The sequence below is a fragment of the Myxine glutinosa genome, chromosome 1 (genome assembly GCF_964187855.1).
Source record: "Myxine glutinosa chromosome 1, kmMyxGlut1.1, whole genome shotgun sequence".
Taxonomy (NCBI): domain Eukaryota; kingdom Metazoa; phylum Chordata; class Myxini; order Myxiniformes; family Myxinidae; genus Myxine; species Myxine glutinosa.
This window is the reverse complement of record NC_136261.1, coordinates 287,726,235-287,751,493: the sequence shown is the minus strand read 5'-3', so window position 1 is coordinate 287,751,493 and position 25,259 is coordinate 287,726,235. Positions and strand designations below refer to the sequence as shown.

The window sequence follows — 25,259 nt, the reverse complement described above, 5'->3', positions numbered from 1 at the left end:
TCTCGGGCGATACAATAATAATGTTAAATCGTTTCTGTTGTTGATATTTTTAGGAATAATAGTAACAGAGTAATATAGTTACAATATGACAGCACTGCTGGACGGGTGTCCTGGAAGCTGCTCAGTACCTCGACAACCATACAACAGCGAGATTGATGTACATCGACCAAACACCTTGGGGATGTCTATTTATTACGTACGCAATATTTTTTGTATACCTCCCTGTGCGCTTCATACCTACCGCTTCCCTTACATCCTGTTATCTCTCCCCAAATGTATTACTCCACTCATACTATCTCATTATTTCCCTCAATTGTAAACTTCATCCTCTCTGTGATTATATAAACATGGACTGTCTTCTCCTAAATCTCCATGATATTCCCTTTTCTTATTTTTTAAATCTCCAATTTATACACTCGCACCCCCAAAACAACGAATCGTCGCCCTCTACCTTTTCAGACCGATCTTCGTTTACGACTCGTCGGTGAAAAGTTGTATTTACTGCTTCGAGCCTCTTTTATCAAACCCTCGGTCGCGAAGGGGAGCTGATCGGTGATTGGCCGGATTGTAAAATGGGCGGAGCTTCAAGCTGCTGTTGAAAGGAGAATCACGTGTGTCCTTGGAAAATGTTCTGGACCCACGTGGTTTAACAAGTTGATTGTCAATCTGTCATTGTGCAAATTCTGGCGGGAATGAGGCCATTTTCGAGTCCCACAGGTGCAAACTAGAGTCCCTGTATATAGAGAGTTGTGTCAACTCAAATTTGGACGCCATTTTGTGTCTAAGTGTGTCGGATTAGATATACATGTACATTCGCGATATGGGGTGATATATTCTAAACCTGCTAAAAAAAAATTTACTACACATATTTAGTCTTATTATTACATACAGGTGATATTTGTTTTGTCAAAAACTCAGCTATTGCCGTGAAAAAGAGCTGTGTGGTGATATTAAAAGTGGTATGGCAATGCATATTACAAGCCAACAATGCATATAAGAGCTAACATTATAAGTAAGACAAACCAATGCTGTCGTTCTCTGAATTTTAATAACTTTTAGAAAGGAGTGTGGGCATATCCAATATTTTTTAAAGGGTGCCGAGAGCAATTCCGGTGTAGGACTTCCAGCCGACATATAGTCTAACACACTTAAAACAAATTCTGTACGTGGTATTGCCATATTTCTATAGTGTACAACTTTAGTTTTATCGACATTTATATTCAATTTCCATTGTAATGATTTAACAAGCTGCAAGCCAGCTTCTGTCTCTGACATAAGGAAAACGTCATCGGCATCTAGTAAGATTGAAACGTTCATTTATTACTACACCCTTGCCCAGAACTCTGATGGATATTGCCTGATCGATTAATATGTTTCATAGCTGGCGACTTAATTAACACTTAATTTTCGACTGCGCCAAGCCGTAATTAAACAGAGAAAAAACTTTAAAAAATACCTGCAGTGTGCACGGTTCGTCTAGTCGAACAGATATGGAAAAGCACAGATAAGACGTCGTATTCACCATAACTTGTTTAATTTCACCAGGAACACGATGAGGCCAACACAGTAAACATTCAGTACAAAACTTGGTTCATACATTCAGTACAGAACATGATTCATACATTCAGACCGTAAGAAAACTCTGCCGGGAATACAACACTCTGACCAGACCAACACTTCATCCCACTACGTTCACTCCTCACAAGTGAGACTCATCACTACTCCGTTCACTCCTCACAAGTGAGACTCATCACTACTCCGTTCACTCCTCACAAGTGAGACTCATCACTACTCCGTTCACTCCTCACAAGTGAGACTCATCACTACTCCGTTCACTCCTCACAAGTGAAACTCATCACTACTCTGTTCACTCCTCACAAGTGAGACTCATCACTACTCTGTTCACTCCTCAAAAGTGAAACTCATCACTACTCCGTTCACTCCTCACAAGTGAGACTCATCACTACTCTGTTCACTCCTCACAAGTGAAACTCATCACTACTCCGTTCACTCCTCACAAGTGAGACTCATCACTACTCTGTTCACTCCTCACAAGTGAGACACCATCACTACTCCGTTCACTCCTCACAAGTGAAACTCATCACTACTCCGTTCACTCCTCACAAGTGAGACTCATCACTACTCCGTTCACTCCTCACAAGTGAGACTCATCACTACTCTGTTCACTCCTCACAAGTGAGACACCATCACTACTCCGTTCACTCCTCACAAGTGACTTGTATTTGATGTATCCTTGATGTATTTATTTATTGAAATTTTTATTCTAACACAACACAGTTTAATTTTAATGAGCTGTCATGTACTAGTACTTCCACAACAGAAAATCACATGGACAATCTTCCGGAAGATGGCCAGACAAATCGCTGGCTCTATCGACCACATGTATATTGATATCAAACAGGGATAACAGCTTTTGAAAGTTGAGCCAGTTTTAAATGTGGGTACACAAATACACCTGTTTTACTGCATTAATCACCTAGAAATATTGTATGTTTTGGGAACGATAGCTGTCACCAGGTTAAATATATAGGGATTGTCCAATGTGCAAAATCTTCCATCACTACAATTTGGCCATAAATCCCGGGGTGGGAAATATTTGAGCAAATATGCCACAAGACGAATGAGCACTGTACAAAGCAAACAATAACTCGTCAAATTTTGGACGTATGGATGGCTGCACAACCCGCAAAAAAATTGAGCAGGTCCCCCCCTAAAATTGCTTTTATGATTGCCGATTAGGCTAAAGATTTTAAACCAAAAAAATAACTTGCCTCGGAATAACTTTTGAATGGACGGACAGACAACTGAAAACAAAACGGACCATGGGTTTCCCACCCCTATAAAATCAAAATTAATTCCCTCTGAAAAAGTACAGTGACATTGCCCGCAGACTACCCAACCGCAGACCAGGCAATGTCACTGTACCGGGACATTTCATCAATCAATGACAATATGCGGTCCGCTAGGACTACCCGAAAAAAATTGAGCAGGGTTCTTCCCACGGAAATGCATTTTTGGTCAGCTCCTTGAAGATTATAAACAAACACAAGTCACTTCCCTTTAAAAGGGTTTTCAACGGACAGACAACCAAAAAAAAACCGAGCAGATAGAATTGCTTTTGAACATCGATCATCAAGCGGCGTGGGCCTATCTGGCAGAGTCTCGAGGAGTCGATCGCTTTCCAGCTCTTTCGTCTGACTTTCGCTTCCCAAATTTGTCTTCTGACTTTATCACTTGGAAATCTATACATCTTATATTTCCCAGATTGGTTTGAACAACCAAAAGCAGAACAACCAGTCATTTTGTTTGGCAATAAACAACATTCCCGTACCAAGCTGACGTTCACGCACGGTGAAGTTAGACACAAAATGGCGCCACGAAATCACGTGACCAGAAATCTCGGGTCAGCGCATGGCGCAACTCTCTTTATACAGGGACTCTAGTGCAAACGACCCACCATTACCGAAATTCATTGAAAGGGTAGAAAAGCTTTTGCTGATTTTACTTTTGTCCGTGTAGTACATGTACGGCATCAGGAATGAAGGTACCATACAGTAAGTACTACAGTATTATGTCATTTCAGGTGGGCCTAAGTCGGCAGGAAGCTTACTTTCGACCTGTAAGTTGTTCTATATTATGTTGGCTGACAATATGGCCTGCAGGTACGCGCACTCATAAATTATGAGCCTAACCTTGGTTCGAATGCCGACCCAGCCATCAACTGTGATCCCCGTGCTCCATAGGCGGGGTGATTAATCAATCCATGTTTCGTCCATCGGATGGACGTTAAACTGGTGTCTCGTCTGCTGCCATTGCATGGGGGCTCGGGGGGAGGCGTTAAAGATCCCACGGTGTCTTCGCGAGCAGTAGGGAAAGGATTTCAGGTTGTATGGGGCTTTTCCATGCCGTATATGTTCTTATTAGTCCCTTACCGGTGTACACCAGAGGGGACTATAGGTTTGCACTCCGTCCCTCCGTCTGTCAGTCCGTCAGTCCGTCACGCAAAGAACAGTTTTCCGGACTTTCTTTTTCTAAACTCTTAATGCTAATGATTTCAAACTCGGTACATGGTTTCCTCATGATAAGTTACAGATCAAGTTCGAACTTCACGACGTTTCGATCATTTTTGACAAAGTTATGGCACTTTGAACTTTGGTAATTTCCACAACAGTTTTCCGGACGACAGACAGGTAGGGGACATGTATTGCAGCGCAATACTCAGAATGCTTGTTTTTATTCAAAAATAAGAAAAGGAGTTGTGGAGATGACGGAAACACGGTATATATTTATTTATATATAAGCAGAGACAATTGAGATTACAATTGAAGATTGTGTGTGTGTGTGTGTGTGTGTGTGTGTGTGTGTGTGTGTGGTTTAGTGAACGTATGATGTGCATGATTTAATGATATTATCATATTATAGAGTGTGTAAGGAAAGTTATAAATATATGATAACACATTAAATCCTATTGCGAGTAAAGTTGGAATAAGTGATGTTGCATTGATGAGTTGACTGACTACCTGGACGCAACTGAGGTTGTGGATCTACTGATGTACCATCTATTGATGTGGATCCATGATCGAGGTTGTGGATCTACTGATGTACCATCTATTGATGTGGATCCATGATCGAGGTTGTGGATCTACTGATGTACCATCTGTTGATGTGGATCCATGATCGAGGTTGTGGATCTACTGATGTACCATCTATTGATGTGGATCCATGATCGAGGTTGTGGATCCGCCGTTTGGAGAGGTCCTGGGCTGAAAGGATCGAAACCTCGAGGAAGAACGGTGCCCAGCTGATGATCCATGCAGTCGGGAAACTAGTCAATTGCTTACAGGTTGAGGTTCTTGCTTTAGGTGGAGAAACTATGTTTGAGGTTTACAATTTAAATAAAGTTGAATATAGGATGTTGTGAAATTAACATCATTTACAGAAATCCTTTAAATTATTTATATTTAAGTTTAGGAAAAACCAATACTGTACAATTAATTAAATGAATTTTTAAATAAGAATTGAAAAAGAGAAATAAGAATTGAAAATCATAAGATAGAATTTTGAGGAACAAAAATAAAAAAAACAAGATGTGTGTGTGTGTGTGTGTGTGTGTGTGTGTGTGTGTGTGTGTGTGTGTGTGTGTGTGTGTGTGTGTGTGTGTGTGTTTTCCTGTTTAAACAGTCCTTTGGGGCAGATGCTGCATGGTGAAGCATGCACATCGATCTGCAATGATGCTAGTATTGTTTGGCGAGACAGAGCTAGTTCAAGCATATAATAAGTTTCTATTTACACCAAGCAAACGAGAGGCAACCAACAGATAGCTCACGACAATTGCATCATCTCGGTATTGTTTGCAAGAATATGCTTTCCTTGCCAAAATTCCACAGTCAAACATACCGTTAACCTGCTTACCTCGTAATTGGACTGTTCCTGTTTTCTAATTCAGCCAACGTAGCCTCATGAGGTGTATTCATGAATGATTTGTGATCCAAATAAGCACCACGTTCAAATGCGCACTGAGCAATGCACCGTACCTGTTTTCAAAAGGAGCTAACGACGTTGTGTGAGGATGCAGGGCATAAAAGGACAGAGTATTTTAATGATTTAAAAGACAGATACCATTCCGCTACTAATGAGGACATTTCATGGTGATGATCTGGGATAGTCACTTTACTGATTCCACTTGGAGGGAGAGCAGTTGCTGCTGAGGAAGAGGGATGAAGAATGAGGGGGAACAGCAGTAGGAACTAACAATTAGCAGGTGGGATGATCTCTCCTGCAGGCCTTTGCAGACCAGGTGCATCTGCACCATTTGCCCCCTGGGCTCACTGAATAATTATTGACCTCCACTGGATGCATTCTATTGGTGTGGGGCTCAGTGGAGGTTGTTCTGAAGGTGGGCGATTACATCGGTTTCTATTTTCTCCAGGGCTCATCTCCACCGTTAATGTTCCTGCTGTTGGCCACTTTTGTAGGCAGCCTGCTCTGCAAATGGAAACGGTATCTGAATGATGAAGTGGAGGGAGAGCGACGAGGGTAATGGTGAATGGTTAAAATGGGTTTCATTGTTGACTTATTGACCTTGAATCTTTGAGCAAAAAAAATAGTGTTTGGATGGAATGGAGGGTCTTAGAGTCCATTATGAATTTGTTCCGTTTCAGCTTTAATGAACGTACGAGTTGAACATTTTCATCTTCCAATGGTGAATCCAAGATGTTACTTACAGTAACAGGAATAAGCAGCTAACATCATTTGCAAGGCGGCTTTTACCCAAAGATACATTTAGAATGTACAAGTATTTAGATGCCCTTTTCCATCCTTCTAGCCAAATTTAGCTTCTGAAAAAAAAAGCAATGAAAGGAATGTACACACTAGCAATTGCAGCACAGAACTCATTTGAGCCAATCAAGGAAATGAGATTCGAGCTACCCAATTCTGCCAATCCAACATGAATGCCAAGTACTTGGAGCTGCCCTGAGTGAATCTTCCATTTGCCCATTTGAGGTGGTGTTGCCACCCCGAGGCAAGCAAAACTTGGCAGTTACTGCTATATTGAACATCTGTGATGCTTTGTTTCTTTTGTGATATTACCCTTCTAAATGTCGATATAATGTGGAAACTTGAAAACAAATGGAATATAATTAAGTCATGCATTATAAAAGACTAGCCAAAGTACCCGGCGTTTCCTGGGAAATTGAATGAAATATGGATTCAAATATTTCGTGCATGACGACCACAAATTGATCTTTTCTACCCCCGCTAATTTCACCCCAATTCCACTTTTTTGAAATACCAACTTCTGTCCTGGAAGTCCTTGGTGTCCTTGTGTTTTAAACTTCTCCCACACCCCGCCCCCCTTCCCATGCCTCCTCCCCCCAAACCCTCTCCCTCCCACACATCTCCCTGCTCTCAAATGTTGTGTGCTCTCAAGTGTTTGTGTGCTTCCCCTTCTCTCCCCATCTTGTCTTCCGCTCCCTCTTTTTATATATTTTGTTTGTCTGGTTGATTTGTTTGTGAAGTAAATGTTAGCTCTTTCACGAGCCTCGATTCAGTATACAAAAAAAACCAAAAAAAAAACATGTTACCCGATTGCTCCCGGGAAAAAACCCAGGCAGTGTATAAGCTCACTCGAGGCCTGAACTCGACGCCTGAACACAGAGATGTTATAATAAACCTGTGTGAAGCAATCTTTTAATAACAGGTGCATGCTAATAGTAAAATAGTACACAATAGTAAATACATGTGTTGTTGACAACAAATCACTACAACCTCAACTTATGATCTTCACAATATATATTACTCGCTCACTCTCGGGAAAACTATGCAGGCAGTATATAAGCACAAGGCCTAAATAAAGGCCCCATCGAGGCCTAATGGCCAATTATCTGGTTTTATCTGGGGTCAATTTTTTATCCAACCATAGCCCTCAATCTTTCTCTGAATGAAAGAGAAGCCCATACAAAGTTTGGTTGCACTGGTTCCTGCAGGGCCCGAATGCATAAACAATTAAACAAACAAACATTTAAAAAACTTTCTTCTTTATATATTAGATATCGGACTCTGGACGTTGTTATGGAGTATCTAAAGGTGGGTTTCATCCTCCCTCACGTACATTGTTTTTTCTATGCAATCCTGAACCACTGGATGGAATAAGTTGAAAACTCGTGGTTGTACTTGGGGTGTACGCATGATGGTTTTCAGGCGTAAAAAAAATAATTCTACTCCCGGAAGTGGGGACATTACGAGAACTCAACTGCTGGACGAATGAGCTTGAAACTGGTGGTTGCACATGGAGTATTGGTTTTCGGCAGTAAAAAAAACATAGTCCCAGGGTTCGGAGTGACGAGAGCAACCCAATTCTCTCTTTGTAAATCTGTATCGTATTGTGAAGCGAGAATGGTCAATGTGATTCTTCGTTTCTTCTAACAAGGACGAATTCATGACCGGAATGCTGCCCTGAGCTTTGTCTTCCTTGACACGCTCTTGTATCTTGGATTTGGACGCTCTGAGACTGCTCAGAACTGGACTTTCAGACTGGACTGCTCGGACTGCTCAGATAATTTTGTCAGGATCTCTTACACCATCTGGTTGCAACTTCAACAACTGTTCGTCCGGAGCTTCATGAGATGGGTTTCCATGGCCGAGCATCCACACACAAAGCCAGGCTCCACAGATCGGTGATGTAAACAGCAGAAAGACCAAAATTACACTTCTTGAAGCATAGCCGCCAACAAAAACATGATGTCCCTGAAACTGGCCTACCAATGCGGAGAGCTATTCGAAATAAATGCTCCACATTCCTGGTGTGGGGGTGGTATTACAAGTAATGCTAAAATACTCAAATTCGTGGAGAATTGTCTCATCCATTTTTGTATGTAATGACGGTTTCTTCATTAGACATATAAATTTGATTTGCTGATGTGACCAAGGGGAGGATAAATTGCTCAGCTTCTTCATGGTTTGATATTGGAAAATGTCCTCATAGGATCTTGGGAAATAACAGGTAATAGCCGAGAAGGTCAACTGTACTTCGTGTTCTGTATGCCACCTGACATTTTTATTTTCTCATGTGAGACGGTAACCTTAACAGGTACTCTCTAATTTGTTGTACACTGCAGTCAACAGATGGATGATGTAATTTTACTGTTATTTATAGTAATAGCACAGCTGCTTCCTTGTTTTGCAGAGCATGGCTGAATGGATATGAGTTTAGAATTGACAATATCTTTTCATTCCGTTGTGTCCGACGAGTATCGAAACCGAGCAACGGAAAGTGGTTTGTTGGTCTTTTTTTTACATTCATTCTTTAATAGGCAAACTGCTGATGTGTGTTAAGCATTTCATTGAGGATAAAGCAACTCATGCCATAGCCTTCTTGCTTTTAAGTCCATTTATTCATGAGGATCATAACCTGCTTACTTGACACTCACTAGAAGGTCTACTTTTTGTCCTTATCCTTTCATTGGCATACGTAGGGGGCTAATTGAGAAAGTGTAGAGGTGTTGTGTTATTAACACTTGGCAAGGGTACAATGCTTATTGATTGGATAGCCTGCAGGCTTTGACATGGGCCAGCTGTACAAAACAGATGAATGTATTGGAAAGCCAAAAATCAATGCATACACACAGGGATACACATGGGGATACACATGGGGATACACATAAGGAACTTTGTTGCAAAATGAGGCCATTCAGCCCATCATGCTTGCGCTACACCAACCATAGTATCGTCACCCATCCACGCATAAGCTGCATACCATTCACACAAACCAGTATCCCCAAACTCCACTCTTTCAGATTATTTGGGGTGAGTCATTATTGCACCAAAATTATGCTTTCGTTAAGAAAAACATAAATTGGACTTGAAGAATGTCAACTTGTTCATTTCTTGGGAACAAAACTTATAAAACACTTTACTTAGAAGGTTGCTTCTTTATGGAAAAAATTTCGTTAAAAATAAAATACAAGTCAATAAACAACTCAGAATATAGAATAATATGCAATGAATACTCAGAAGAAAATAGAATGACTCAGAATATAGAATAATTACTCAGAAGATATACAGTCGTGGCCAAAATTATTGGCACCATTGCACTTTTTTCAAATAATGCACCATTTCTTCCAGAAAATTCTTGAAATAAAAAAATCTGTTGGTATCCACATATGTATTTCTTTGGTTTGCAGTGGGATAAAACGAAAAAGCTGAAAAAAATACTACATCTTAGTGTATTGCACAAATAAATCCTAAAATGCCCTGGACAATATTATTGGCACCTTTTAGAAGTTGTTAAAAATAATTCGATTTCAAGCAGGTGATTCTCCTTTACTTTGGAATTGAACTCACCTGTGGTGAGTTGCAGGTGCCTGCAATATATTAATCACTCATTCCCAGGGTTCGGCTGCACAAATTTGATCTACATGGGAGGTGTGCCAGGAGGAAACCTTTGCTGTCCAGAAAGAACATCAGGGCAAGACTAAAGTTTGCCAATGAACACCTCGGCAAAGACCAGCACTTCTGGAACAATGTGCTCTGGACAGATGAGTCAAAGGTAGAGCTATTTGGCCATAGTACAAGAAGACATGTTTTGCGAAAACCAAAGACAGCATTTGACCACAAGAACCTGATACCAACTGTAAAGCATGGTGGTGGAAATATTATGGTATGGGGCAGCTTTGCTGCATCAGGCCTGGGCAACTCACCATCATATAATCCACTATGAATTCTTCATTGTACCAGAGGGTGCTTGAGGATAATGTGAGGCCATCTGTCGGAAAGTTGAAGCTCAACCGAAGGTGGACCTTGCAACATGACAATTACCCTAAACATACCAGTAAATCCACCAAGGAATGGCTGAAAAGAAAGAAATGGAGGGTTCTGGAATGGCCAAGTCAAAGCCTGGATCTAAATCCCATCGAGATGTTGTGGGGGGATTTGAAACGAGCTGTGCATGCAAGAAACCCCTCAAACATCGCACAGCTGAAAGAATTCTGCATGGAGGAGTGGGCAACAATTTCTCCCAGTCGATGTCAGAGACTGATAAACAGTTATAAGAAACGCCTACTTGAGGTTGTTTCTGCCAAAGGGGGCAACACCACCTATTAGAGCCAAGGGTGTACTTACTTTTTCCACATGCGAAATTTGCATTTATGTTTATTTAAATTATACAATGGACTACAAAATGTAAATGTTTCATGATATTTGTTATATTATATCACCTTTATCTGTCAATATTGTTGAAATGAAGATCAAATAGCTGTATGTTGAAATATGTTGAAAAAGTCAAAACTTTACATGGGGTGTACTTACTTTTTCACGTGACTGTATATACTTCCAGAGAATTAGCACATTTTAGTATGATATATTTCAGTTTCAGAATAATTACTTGATTCGCTACTGTGACCTTGTTAAAATGATGTGAAACTGGAGAAAGTTAACGTCTAAATGGTGCTTGTAAAAATTGATGCACATATAAAACGTGCAAGTTGGGAGTAGATATGGCTTGTTTGATCATCTAAATGGCCCCATCTTGTCCACGTTTGCTTGAATTTCTTTATGAGACTCGAATCAATGCATAAATCCTAGACATTGTACAATTGGTTTTGTCGGATGTCCCTCCATATAGATGCATGAGAAACATGTGACTGTCTTCAGTGATAGCATAAAGTAGCTTAAATGAAAGGCAAGACTGGACAAGGAATATGAGGATAAGAATGAGAAGTCAGGGAAAGGTTGAGAGAGGGAATGCAGATGACTCGAAAGATAGCTGCTAAGTTAAGTTGAATTACTCGCTTAGACATATAATGGTTACATTATTGCATGTGACAACACGATGTATGTGTGTAAACACTGAAAGCTCTTGGACTGTATTAGAAGGCCACACTTGCCAAGCATTCAGACATGTGTGGTAGAAACAGCGGGTCTTTCTATGATAAAAATAGCCTTTGGTAGTAGGTGTGCAATGGTATGTGGTCAAGATATGAAAATATTTAGCCAAGATAGGAAAACATTTAGCCAAGTTATGAAAACATTTATCCAAGATATGAAAACATTTAGCAAAGATATCCTCTCCGGCCTTGCTCCCCCAGCTCTGTCTGTGCTCTGTCCCCCCAATATTCCTTCAGGTCGCACAAGATCTGCCTGCAACCCTCTTATGGTTAAACTGCCAAAATCTAGACTCTCTGCTCACCTTTACTCTTTCATTCCCCTTTTCTCCCGCCTCTGGAAAAAAACTCCCCCACTCCCTTCAATCCCACTCCTCCTTCCAGGTCTTTAAAACAGCTGTTCACCACCATCTCTTATCTTCCCCCATCGAAAACCTTGATCTTTTCTACCCCGCTAATTCACCCCAGATGCACTTTTTTTTTTTAAATCCAACTTCTTTCCTGTAAGTCCTTGCAGTGTTAATATGTTTTATACCTCTCCCACCTCCCCCCAAGCCCTCCCCCTCCCACATTTCTCCCGATGTCCCTGCTCTCAAATGTTGGGTTTGTGTCCTTCCCCCTCTCTCCCCATCTTGTCTACCGCTCCCCTTGTTTTTTGTGTTTTTTGTGTCGGTTTGACTTTTTGTGTGATTAATGTTAGCTATTTCACGAGCCTCGATCTTGTATACAAAAAAAAGAAAAAAAAGAAAGAAAACATTTAGCTAAGATATGAAATGAAAAATGTAGCCAAGATATGAAAACATTTAGCCAAGGTATGAAACATTTAGCCAATGGTAAATATAGACCTGCATGGTAAATGTAGTTGCTTTTTTGGTTGAGTGTGCGTTTTCCCTAAAAAAAAAAATATATATATTAAAAAAAAAAAAAAAAAAAAAAAAAAATATATATGTATATATATATATATACATATATAATTATATATATATATATATATATATATATATTTATATACATATATATATAATCGGTCAAAAGTTTTAGAACACCTCAATTTTTCTAGTTTTTATTGAAATTTACGCAGTTTAATGTCTCGATGTACTCTGAAATTAAGCATAGAACAAATAAATAATTGGAGATAAAAAAGAAATCATAGAATCATTTTGTTTAACAAAATTTAATTAAAATTTTTGACTCAGCAAAGTAGCCACATTTTGCAGATATAACCGCCGAACACACTCGTGGCATTCTTTCTGCAATGTAAATCAAATATTGTTCGGGAAGTTCTTCCCAACACTGTTGCAGAAGTTCCCACAAATGTGTTGCACTTGTAGGTTGCTTTGCTTTTACCCTTCTGTCCAGATCATTCCAAACCAGCTCAAAGGGGTTTAAGTCTGGAGACTGTGCTGGCCATTCCATGATTTGAAGCCTACCGTCTTGTTGCTCTTTTCCTCGAAGGTAGTTTTGACATAGCCTGGAGGTGTGTTTAGGTCATTATCTTGCTGAAGGATGAACCTCTGACCAACTAGGCGTATACCAGAGGGTATTGCATGGCGCTGCAAAATGCTGTGGTAGTTCTTTTGGTTCAGTGTGCCAGTCACCCTGTGCAAGTCGCCGACTCTGGATCCAGCAAAAGAGCCTCAGACCATCACGCTTCCTCCTCCATGTTTGTCAGTTGGTGTCACACACTGAGGAACCATCCTTTCGCCTACTCGACGGTGTACAAAAACCCTGCGTGATGAACCAAAGATTTAAAAATTTTATTCATCAGTCCATAAGACCTTCTTCCAGTCTTCAGTAGTCCACTGGCGGTGCTTCATGGCCCAGGCAAGCCTCTTTTTCTTATTTTTCCATCTTAGCAATGGCTTTCTTACTGCCACTCGACATGTCAAACTAGCAGCTCGAAGTCTCCTCTTCACAGTTGGAACTGAGACTTGCTTACTTCGACCAGTGTTAAGCTGTGCTTGAAGCTGTTGTCATCTGAGCCGCCTATCACGCAAGCTGTTGCCTCTCAGAAACTTGCCTTCTGATTCTGTTGTGACTTTGGGTCTGCCAGACCTCTTCCTGTCAGAGTTTCCTCCAGTTTCCAAGTGCCTTTTGATGGTGTAGGTAACTGTACTCACTGACACCTTGGCTTTCTTTGCAATTTCTCCAAAGGAAAGACCTACACTTTTAAGGGTTATAATGGTCTGTCTGTCTTCCTTTGTTAATTGCCTTTTTCTCACCATTATGATAGCAATATACTACTTCCTGCAGTGCAATATTGTCCAAATAATGCTTCAGAGGGTGTAATAACAGTCTGTTCCAATATTGCTTTTATACAGACAGGGGGTTTGTAATCATGTAATCAGCAGAGGTTGGGACACCTGTAGGAATTGTTTGCATCGACTTTCAAGGCTTAATTTACTTACATTGCTGGAGAACAGCTGTAAGTTGTTAACCCATTACTTGTTCCCTGAAGAAGGCCTTTTTTTTTTTAAATAATATAACTGTGCAAATTACATTATTTTCCTGTTTTTGCTAACCATAAACTTTTATTTAACCTCGAGCAGTTTACTGCTTACCTTTGTACCATTTCAGGTTATTCACTGGACTTGAATTGCTTAAATTTCAATAAAAATTGGAAAAATTGAGGTGTTCTAAAACTTTTGACCGGTAGTGTGTGTATATTAGTCTAGTAGGAAGACTAGGTCCCCCTGCACCCCCCGGAGATATACTTCTAATCAGTGTTTCTAGATTGGACAAAATGTGTAGAAAATGACTAGCTATGGCCCCAAGCTGAAAAATGTCCCACATACCATTTTTATGCAAATTACTGCTGCCATTATCAAAAAAACGATTTTTGACATATCTCAGCCAATATTGCAGATAATTGAAAAATGAAGGTGTCTAGACCCATGTTTTGAAGGGCATAGATCATGATAGAACTATTCATAACATGATTACATGTGTCTATGGTATACTAGTATGCATATTAATGCTGTAATTACAAAATAATCAGTTTTACAAATGATAAGGATACGTTAATACTGCAGATAACTTAACATGGTACATAAGGGGTCTAAACCCAGGTATTTTCAAGGTTAAATGTCAACAAGATGCTCCTGAGTCTTGCATAGGGGCGGGACATTGGCAGTAACATTGGTACCACTCAACTTTTCTTCCCACCATTGACTTTGTATTGCGAGAGATTTTCACTTGCTTATTTAAAGGTTTCTCACCCAGCCCACGTAAAATCTACCAACTCCTGCTGTTAACTCCCAAACATATTTTTTTATGTTATCCAATCACAGTGCAGAAATGACAGACTAGAGATCCAAATTAGTGCTGCTATAGCTGCCATTTTACATTTCCATCCATGTAACATGCGCGCTCGCGCGCTCGTATCAATTGGTAATGTCGCGCGCTCGTATCAATTGGTAACGTTGATGTTATTGAATACCTCAGTTGAAAGTTCAGTCTTCCATTCCATCTGTGTGTTGTTCTTGGTATTCATCCTCCAATCTAGCCAGGTAAGATGCTAACTATAATGTTACTCACACTCTTGACTTCAGTTTCTGCATGAAATCATAAACAGGCAGAATAACAGCTGAGCCAGCTAGCACCATGTTAGCTAACGTTAAAGCTAGCCTCATCTATGTACAGTATGTTCCTAATGTCGGTGTAACTTAAACTTTTGTTAATGCCAAACATGAGACATATCTGTTGACTTCTGTATATGAATTGAACCAGAAAGAGGCACGACAGCTGAGCTAGCTACAGTAACTTAGCACAATGTTTCATTGGCCTAGATAGCTAACGTTAGTGTGGAAGAATTTAGATGTTTTAGCTATTAGCACTTTTGATGCCACTAAACATGGTTTAGTCAGCTAAAAAGTACCCTAGTGTAGAACATGACTCAGAACCTCTGTTACCTCACTGAAAACTCAGAGCCTCCTTTCACAGGCACTTTTAACATCATTCGTGATTTCTTATTTGTCATTTAACAGTGATGGTAGACATCGACAGCAAGCATGCCCAAAAGAAAACGGAGTGTAGAACCTGCAGCCCAAAGCTCTCCTCCTACATGCATCCTTCATGTACCATCCATGTCTGATCATGGGGATTTCACGCCCCTCCGTAAAATTAAAGGATCTGCTTCAGAAAAACTGCAACTGCTTCAAAAGATCCGGGATAGACGTCTCAACCAACCGCATGACTCCCCATGTCGTATGCAATCAGTATGTGATCAGATCCCGGCAACTCTTCCTGATGACCTAGAAAGAGTAGGATATCACAGCAAGTGTTATAAGCACTTTGTCCGCCACTTTCATCGTCTGGGAGATGATACAGAACCAGGGCCATCAACCTCATCATGGCATCACTCTCCTCGTAAACCAGGAGGTTCTGCTGAACCCATCTTCCCGCCAGAGTGTATATTTTGTGAGAAAGTTGAGACCAAAGATGCTCATCGCAATACTGAGAGGCCTACAACCTTCCCATCCTTTAAAAACAAAGAAAATGCATGGGAGCAAATCGAAACACGGGCTGAGAAAATGGGTCTCTATCGACTCCATCGAAAGGTGAAAAACAAAGACCTCTTTGCATGTGAGGCCAAACACCATCCGTCATGTTTTAAAGCTTTCCGCACAGCATTCTACAACTATGAGCGTGCGATTCACAGAGCCGAAGCACCAAAGGAGCAGGCTTGCATGTCAGCCGCCCATGAAAAGGCATTCAACTCAGTACTGGAACACATTCAAACCCAGGTCATCCAGCAGAATAAAGTTCTACAGCTTTCTTCCTTGCGCTTGCTCTATGTCGAGGAACTGAAACTGAATGGATATGAGAACTCAAATTATCGGTCAGAGAAACTACTGAAACGCCTACAGAATGACCCAATCAAGGAGCATATCCACTTCACGAAGGTTGATCATGACAAATGTGATGTCATTTCTTTCTGGCTTGTGCACAGCTCAAACATAACAGTTTCCAATGCTCTCGCACGAGCATTCACACTCGGAAGCACAAACAAGAACCAAAATGTTGCCCTCCAACTTCGCCAGGGTATTCTACAGGCTTTCAGAGAGTGTAAAGACCAACCATGGCCACCAACAGCTGAAGACATGGAGCTCAATCCTGAAGACATCCTACCTCCAGACCTTGTCCGCTTTCTCAGCGTGCTAATGACTGGCAAGGAGGGCATCGAGACAGAAAAGGTGAAGCGTCTGGTCTTCTCCATTGGACAAGATCTGTGCCGTGCAGTGTCAGATGGAAAATGGAAGTTACCAAAGCACATTCTCCTCTGTGTGACTGTAAGGCACCTGTTCCGAAGCAAACAGCTCACCACAATACTACACAGGCTTGGACACTCTGAGAGCTACGATTTCGCCTTGGAGTTGGAAACTGCTCTCGCCAAGGTCCTGGATGAAGTCTCAACTTATCGTACACCACAAATTGTGACAGGAGAGGGCAACCTTGTATTCCACTGTGAGTGGGACAACTTGAATAAAACCACTACCAGTGTGCACGGCAGCAACATTGTAAACAGTGCTGGAGGAATCATGGTGCAGGAGGTCAAGCCCGGGTTCGAGAGCAGCAAGGACCGAATGCTACCTACCATCAATAGGTCACAACAGCGTAGCCTGAAGGTCGACACACCAAAAACTCTCCCACCCTTGCACTTTACTCGCGTTGGCCCGAAGTTCCCTGAAGGCTCATCATTCACACCGCCAGCAGAGAATGACACAGTCTATGCCACTACGATGCAAGAGTACTACATCTGGCTCTTCATCAGATACATCGGAAGCTGTGGCCTGCAGCCTGTGCCTGGGCTAGGGGGTTTCACCTCTGCAACTGGTTCTCCCCCACCCAGCAAATCAACAGTCGACTACTGCACGCCTATCCACCAACCGATCACAGACAACGCAGTTGTTCGTGAGCTACTGAAGCGTTCCGAGGCAGCAACTGCTGAGGTGGGTCAGAGATGGGTCCTGAATACATTTGATCTGGGTGTCTGCATGAAAGCCCTTCCCATCATCTGGCGCTGGCCAAATGAATTTGCTAGTCATGTAGTAACGATTGGACCCTTCACAGGGCATTCGGTGAACTGGGTGACAACTGGGATGCCAACCCTGAGGTGGAGAGGCAGTTAGAAAAATTCACCTGTGTGATGTACGGCCAGAGTCGCGAGTCATCAGTGGACATTGTCCGTGCCAAGCTGCTACGAAAAATGGTGGGAGAGGACAAGACCCTCACATCCAAGTCCAAGGTTGATCTGGCTCGCCTTCCTCCATGCCAGTCTGCCCTGAAGCCGCACATCCAGCGTGTGAACCACCGCGTAGCATTGTACAAAAGAGCCGATCAACCTATCATCGAAAAGCCAAAACCTTATGAGGAGCAAGGATGGATAAGGACTGATGAAGGACTGTTGAAACCAATGTGGTCCAGTGGTCCCATCCTACCAACCTCACTGGTGGATCTTCTGAACACAGGAGAGCACGAAGAGGAGGAGGAAGAGGAAGGAGAAGAAGAGTTTGACTCTGACGATTTCGATGAAAATGATGATGACTGACTCAGTGTAGAATCACTAATGCTAATGATGTTTATCTAAAACAAGCAAGAGAAGAGTGGTCACATTGAGTGCTAGGACTATTTTGACAGTTGTAATATTTAGAAAAATAAAACTTTGTGTTAACGTCTGTGTAGACGGACCTTAATATGAGTCTATTATTTCGTAAAACTGTGATTATTTTGTAAATAAAGCACTAATTAGCATACTAGTATACCATAGACACATGTAATCATGTTATGAATAGTTCTATCATGATCTATGCCCTTCAAAACATGGGTCTAGACACCTTCATTTTTCAATTATCTGCAATATTGGCTGAGATATGTCAAAAATCGTTTTTTGATAATGGCAGCAGTAATTTGCATAAAAATGGTATGTGGGACATTTTTTCAGCTTGGGGCCATAGCTAGTCATTTTCTACACATTATTTCCAATCTAGAAACACTGATTAGAAGTATATCTCCGGGGGGTGCAGGGGGACCTAGTCTTCCTACTAGACTATATATATATATATATATATATATATATATATATATATAAATATATATATATATATATATATATATATACATGGTGTTTCAAAAAGAGTGATACAAATTTAAACGTTTAATTAAAAAGAAACAGAAACCTTAGGAATGTGAACCGAACATTTCTTGAAAGCTTGTGACATGGTATTTTCTCTCACTGATTGCTATTGTGTAAGTCACTGCTAGAGTTAGTGAGAGCCCAAGGTCTGAAATTGGCATTTTAGCAAAATCCTTGTAATTGACGTTCTCAATGTGTGTCCCTCCACAGTTCAGACAGGCATTGATTCTGACTCCAAAGTTCTGTCCAACTTTCCTGTAGGTCTCATGTGGCACTGCCTGGAGGTGGGCTGACACCTCCTGCTTCAGATCATTCAGTGTGCTGGGCTGTTGACAAAGACAAAGCCCTTGGCAGCCCCCAGAACCAGTAGTCCTGAGGGTTTAAGTCTGGGCCATGGGGTGCCCAGTCATGAGCGGTATCTAGGGCAATGAGGCGGTTTCTGAAAAGCTGCTGCAGGAAGTGATGTCTGTCACAAGCTGTATGTGGGGGTGCACCATCCTACATAATCCATGTCATGCTGAGCTGGTTTGGGGTGACCTTTTGGGCTAGATCATAATGGAACTTCTGGAGCACGGCCCGGTAGCGCTCACCGTTGATAGTCACCGTCCTGCTGTTGTCATTCTCAAACCAGTAAGGCCCTAGTATTCCCCATTTGGCATTGAAGGCACAGAAGCATGTGACCTTAGGCCCTTTCAGGTACCTCTCAGTGATCTCCTCAGGTGGTTTGCCCCTCAGGAAATGTTGTTGTGGTTGTTGATGGCACCGTTCAAGTGGAAATGGGCTTCATCACTGAACCATATCAGGTTGATCCATTTTGAGTACCGTTCCATCCTGTCACTGAGCCAATTGCACATATCAAGTCTCCTTCTCATGTCATCTTGACTCAGTTTATGCCTAATAGAGATGACATATGGGAAAAGCTTCAGTTCCTTAGTGAGGATACGCCAGATTGATGTTGGTTTGATGCCCATCTCCTGGGAGCGCCGGCGGTGGGACTTCTTGGGACTGTCCACTTCAGAATTCTCCTCACATCATGTCAATGTTGGCTTGGCACTTGGTTACTGATGCTGGCCTGCCACTGTTGCCCTTGCTCTCGATGTGCACTGTACCCTCGTGCTCAAAATGTTTCACAATACGTTGAATGGCACAATTTGTGGGTCCATCACGTGTTCTGAGGTCGTATTCCCAGCAGAACTTCCGGCGGGTGTCGACATATGATTTAGTCTCACACCACAGAGCCACCACTTTTGTCTTCTACTCCACTGTCAATGGCAAAGTTGAGCTGTGGAGCGAGAAATCCCAGGGAGCAAATATCACGATAACACCAACAGACCCTGAATTTTTTTTAATTTCAACAATTTTCTGGAAGAAATGTGACATTATTTGAAAAAAGCAAAAGGGTGCCAATATATTTGTCCACCTCTGTATATTGTTAAAGCCATGGGTCCATTCAGGTTTCCCGGTTCGAGTCCTGCAGGTCATATCAAAGCGACTGCATCCCCCAGCTAGCTCCATTGCATCGAGCAAGGTCCCAAGCCTATTTTCACTGTTACACTGCTTATGGGGCCGTGGAATTAACCGGGTGCCACTCTGATGGATCTCCATCCCTCTTATCAATTGGGCCGAGCAAACTGTGGGGTATATAATATATATGCATACTGTATATCAAAAAAGAAGGTGAACTTGAACACCCTCTTTTTGTTGAATAAACTATGTTATCAAGAGGAAATGTGTACTTGGTAAAACTCGAGTTGTGTTTTCTCGGCGATCAACACTTGACAATACATTGCTGTGACTTCTCTACTTGCTTTACGCACGACAATGTATTGTGGAAATATAAGTGTGAGAGGCATTATGTGTGTTTGAAAGAAGTTAAATTTGACATTATGATGATTGGATATTTCCTTGAGGTTGTAAGTTAAATTCCAGCATAAAAAACAGATTGTAGGTTTCTGGAAACAGCTAATTTCAGGGGAATAACCAGTTCACTGTTTGGATCATTGGTATAAACCCATCTGGCTCATGAGTAACCTTCATCGAGGAAGTAATCTGCCTGCCTTTCATGGTATAATCCACATGAAATGTCATGCCAGAAATGTCATGGAAATATCCAATATCCACACATCATTATTAAATATTATTGGCTTCAAAGCCATTTGGGACTGGCATAAAATGCTATTCATGAAATGGCAGATTTACTCAAGTGGGGCTCCACTCTCGACTCAAAAAAATCTCGCACATTTACTCTGTATTCTTTGTGCAAATTGTTACAAACCAATATTTGATATCTGTGTTTATACCATGCAGCTGCCTTTTGTTGTGACCTTAACAAAGTTCATCACCACAAAAAGAAGGGAATATCATTTTCTGGACATGAGTTCCTCTCCACCGAGGTATTTTTGATGAAATTCCCTCAAAGATTGGTATCTGTCTAGTACAGTTTTCTCCCCTAGAGAGACAGCGAGGAATGAGAAATAATATCTGTTCAGACACCAAGAAATGTAAATCTTTTATCCTTTATCAAATAAATGCATGCATACAATTTTGTGTTTTGTGTTATGTGTCGTGTTGTGTTTTGTGTGTCGCAAGGGGCGACTAACAGGGTTGGTGGCAGGAAGGGTATTCGGCCATAAAACATTGCTTCAAAAAAGGGGACCATTGTGCCCAAAAAAGGCCAACCCCCGCTCTGCAGGGAAAAATGGCCTCCAAAGGTGGTTCTATACAATTTTGTGTTCTGGTTACAATAAATTATCCCTTAAAACCTCTGATATCTGTCATTAAAAATATTGCTGTATAAGCCAGATAAAATTGTATACAACCTTGATATTATTATTGTTATTGCAGTTATAGATATGCAAGAAGGTTGCAGCCATTTTAGTCTTTGTATAAATCTACCATTTTTGTCCAAACTCAAACATCAACACTCACTGTGTCAAACATGTCAAAATTATATTTGGAGTCCAGATACATAACATGTCACCTGCAGGCATGATCGATGATCGGTAATAAAAGCCTCTTTTTCCCCTTTTCAGCACGTTGGTATAATTAAGGCAATGTATCATTCCGATATATTTCTTTCACTTCATGGCTAAATGTCGCATATCTTCACTAAATGGTTCGTATCTCAGCTAAATTTTTTCAATCTTGGCTAAATGATTTCATATCTTGGCCAAATGTTTCATATCTTGGCTAAATATTTCACATCTTGGCTAAATGTTTCACATCTTGGCTAAATGTTTCATATCTTAGCAAAATGTTACACATCCTGGCTAAATATTTCACATCTTGGCTAAATGTTTCATATCTTGGCTAAATATTTCACATCTTGGCTAAATGTTTCACATCTTGGCTAAATGTTTCATATCTTGGCTAAATGTTTCATATCTTAGCAAAATGTTTCATATCTTGGCTAAATATTTCACATCTTGGCTAAATGTTACACATCCTGGCTAAATGTTTCATATCTTGGCTAAATGTTTCATATCTTGGCTAAATATTTCACATCTTGGCTAAATGTTTCACATCTTGGCTAAATGTTTCACATCTTGGCTAAATGTTTCATATCTTAGCAAAATGTTACACATCCTGGCTAAATATTTCACATCTTGGCTAAATGTTTCATATCTTGGCTAAATGATTCATATCTTAGCCAAATGTTTCATATCTTGGCTAAATTTTTTAAATCTTGGCTAAATGATTTCATATCTTGGCTAAATGATTTCATATCTTGGCCAAATGTTTCATATCTTAGCAAAATGTTTCACATCTTGGCTAAATGTTTCATATCTTAGCAAAATGTTACACATCCTGGCTAAATATTTCATATCTTGGCTAAATGTTTCATATCTTGGCTAAATGTTTCATATCTTAGCAAAATGTTTCATATCTTGGCTAAATGTTTCATATCTTAGCAAAATGTTACACATCCTGGCTAAATATTTCATATCTTGGCTAAATGTTTCATATCTTGGCTAAATGTTTCATATCTTAGCAAAATGTTTCATATCTTGGCTAAATGTTTCATATTTTGCCCTTGTTTCATATCTTTCAAAAACAGCTGTTCACCACCATCTCTTATCTTTCCCCATCCAAAACCTTGATCGTTTCTACCCCCATTAATTCACCACGGATCCACTTTCTTGAAATACCGACTTCTTTCCTGGAAGTGCTAGCAGTGTCCATGTGTCCTAAAATCCTGCTCTGCACACTTTCACACCCTCTGTCTGTTCTCTTCACCCTCTCTTTTGCTCAAGGTCATCTGCCATTAGCTTGGAAATCAGCAAACATTACAGCTTTACACAAAAAGTGTGCAAAAACAATTCCTTGTAACTACAGACCAATCAGCCTGTTCCCAATTATCAGCAAAGTCATGGAATCAATCATTTCTTCAGATATCAAATCCTTCGTCTTCTCCAATGGCTTGATCTCTGATCATCAATTTGGATTCAGACCAGGTCACTCTACTCTGCACATGCTGCTTCTGCTCTCTCAACAATGGATGGAGGTCCTCAATGTCAAACAGGAAATTAGAGCTGTCTCCCTTGACATATCACGTGCCTTCGATATGGTCTGGCACCCCCGCTCTGCGAACCAAACTTTCCTCCTATGGTATCCATGGAAATCTCCACGCATGGCTTGCGGACTTCCTCTCTGGTCGTAGTAAACGTGTGGCTTTGAATGGATTTCTCTCATCTCCCCTTCCTGTTCAGGCTGGAGTCCCCCAAGGCAGTGTTTAGGGCCCTGTGCTTTTTCTGGTCTTCATTAATGATCTCTTCGACTCTCTAAAAAATCCTCTCTATCTCTTTGCTGACGACTCTACTCTCTTCCGCTCCATACATCATCCCTCAGATCGGCAGTCTGCAGCCTCCTCATTCTCTGCAGACCTGGACAAAATCACAGACTGGTCAAACAAGTGGAACATGTCTTTCAATCCTGACAAATCTCACACTCTCACTCTGTCTCTCTGAAAAGACCATCTGGACAACCCTCCCATTTACTTTCTCAACAATCCTCTCCAAGAAGTTCTGTCACTAAAGCTTTTGGGTCTCACAATCTGCCATGATCTTTCCTGGGAAAATCACATTTCCAAGCTGGCCTCCAAAGCCAGTCGCCGACTGGGCATCCTCCGTCATGCGAAGTCCTTCCTTGGCACACCTGAGCTCCTCACAACATACAAGGCTTTCATTCGCAGCTCAATGGAATTCTGCTCTCCCGTCTGGGCTGGAGTTCCTGCCTCACACCTAGCTCGTCTTCACGCTGTTGAAACCAAAGCATTCAGAATCATTGGAATCTGCCGCAATGAAGCTAACTCTGAGGACCTTTAACTCACTCACCGCAGGCAGGTTGGTGTTTTTTCTGTATTCTACCGACTCGTCACTGCCCTAGCCCCCCCAGCCCTGTCTGTGCTCTGTCCCCCAAATTCTCCTGCAGGTCGCACAAGATCTGCCAGCAACCCTCTTCTGGTGAAACTGCCAAAATCAAGATTCTATTCTCGCCTTCACTCTTTCATTCCTCTTTTCTCCCGCCTCTGGAACAAACCCCCTCAATCTCTTCAATCCCACTCCTCCCTCCAGGTCTTTAAAACAGCTGTTCACCACCATCTCTTATCTTCCCCCATCCAAAACCTTGATCTTTTTTACCCCCGTTAATTCACCCCAGATCCACTTTTCTGAAATACCGACTCCTTTCCTGGAAGTCCTGACAGTGTCCATGTGTTTTTTTTTTACCTCTCCCCCCCCCCCCTTCCCACGCCTCCTCCCCCCAAGCCCTCTCCATCCCACAGATCTCCCGATGTCCCTGTTCTCTGCTGTTGTACTTGTGTGCTTCCCTCTCTCTCCCCATCTCATCTCCCGTTCCCTTTATTGTATGTTTTGTATGTCCGTTTTTTTTTTGTGATTGATGCTATTACACGTTAGTTAGTTAGCTCTTACACGAGCCTCGATCTTGTGTACGAAAAAAAAAAATGCTTTATATATTGGCTAATTTTTCAGATCTTGGATAAATTTTCATATAATGGCCAAATGTTTAATATCTTGGCGAAATTTCGATATATTGGCTAATGCTTCATTTCTTGGCTAATTTTTCATATATTGGCTAAATGTTTTTATAGCTTGGCTAATGTTTCATATCTTGGCTAAATTTTCATATCTTCGCTAAAATATTGATATATTGGCTAATGTTTCATCTCTTGGCTAAATGTTTCATATATTGGCTAAACGTTTCATATATTGGCTAATTTTTCAAATCTTGGCCAAATGTTTTCATATCTTGGCGAATGTTTCATATCTTGGCTAAATGTTTTTATATCTTGGCTAAATCTTTTCATATCTTGGCGAATGTTTCATATCTTGGCTAAATGTTTTCATATCTTGGCTTTATGTTTTTATATCTTGGCTAAATGTTTTCATTTCTTGGCTAAATTTTCATATCCTGGCTAAATGTGTTGATATCTTGGCTAAATTTTCATATCCTGGCTAAATGTGTTGATATCTTGGCTAAATTTTTTATCTCTTGGCTCAATGTTTTCATATCTTGGACAATTTTCATATCTTGGTTAAAACTTTTCATATCTTGGCTAAATGTTTTCTATATTGGCTAAATGATTTCATATATTGGCTAAATGATGTCATATCTTGGCGAAATGATTTCATATCTTGGCTAAATGATTTTCATATGTTCACTGAAAGCTCTTGGCCTGCATTAGAAGGCCACACTTGCCAAGT

At 41.0% G+C, this 25,259-nt stretch overlaps 2 protein-coding genes across 4 annotated transcripts in view; both read left to right on the top strand.

The window, feature by feature from the left end:
• LOC144888622 (uncharacterized) lies at positions 1-24,832 on the top strand. Its single transcript, XM_078767216.1, has 3 exons — positions 1-196; positions 20,845-20,930; positions 24,303-24,832. The coding sequence occupies exons 1-3, from the start codon at positions 86-88 to the stop codon at positions 24,430-24,432; spliced, it is 327 nt and encodes a 108-aa protein (XP_078623342.1). The 5' UTR covers positions 1-85; the 3' UTR covers positions 24,433-24,832.
• LOC137438712 (neuronal cell adhesion molecule) overlaps positions 1-25,259 on the top strand; it is a 509,305-nt gene that overhangs the window by 139 nt on the left and 483,907 nt on the right. Inside the window, exon 2 of one of the 3 annotated variants that reach the window (XM_078767193.1) lies at positions 9,913-10,069. The exons of the other annotated variants lie outside the window; for them this stretch is intronic. The gene's annotated coding sequence lies outside the window, so the exon portion shown is untranslated. The remainder of the gene's footprint in view (positions 1-9,912; positions 10,070-25,259) is intronic. 3 annotated transcript variants of the gene reach the window in all.

Excerpts from the sequence above, each read along its gene's own strand:
- LOC144888622 (XM_078767216.1), top strand. The coding sequence starts at position 86 with ATGACAGCACTGCTGGACGGGTGTCCTGGAAGCTGCTCAGTACCTCGA. Across the intron at positions 197-20,844 it reads TGGGGATGTCTATTTATTAC|CTGCCTTTTGTTGTGACCTT; the intron begins GTACGCAATATT and ends TATACCATGCAG. Across the intron at positions 20,931-24,302 it reads ATGAGTTCCTCTCCACCGAG|CCCTCTCCATCCCACAGATC; the intron begins GTATTTTTGATG and ends CCTCCCCCCAAG.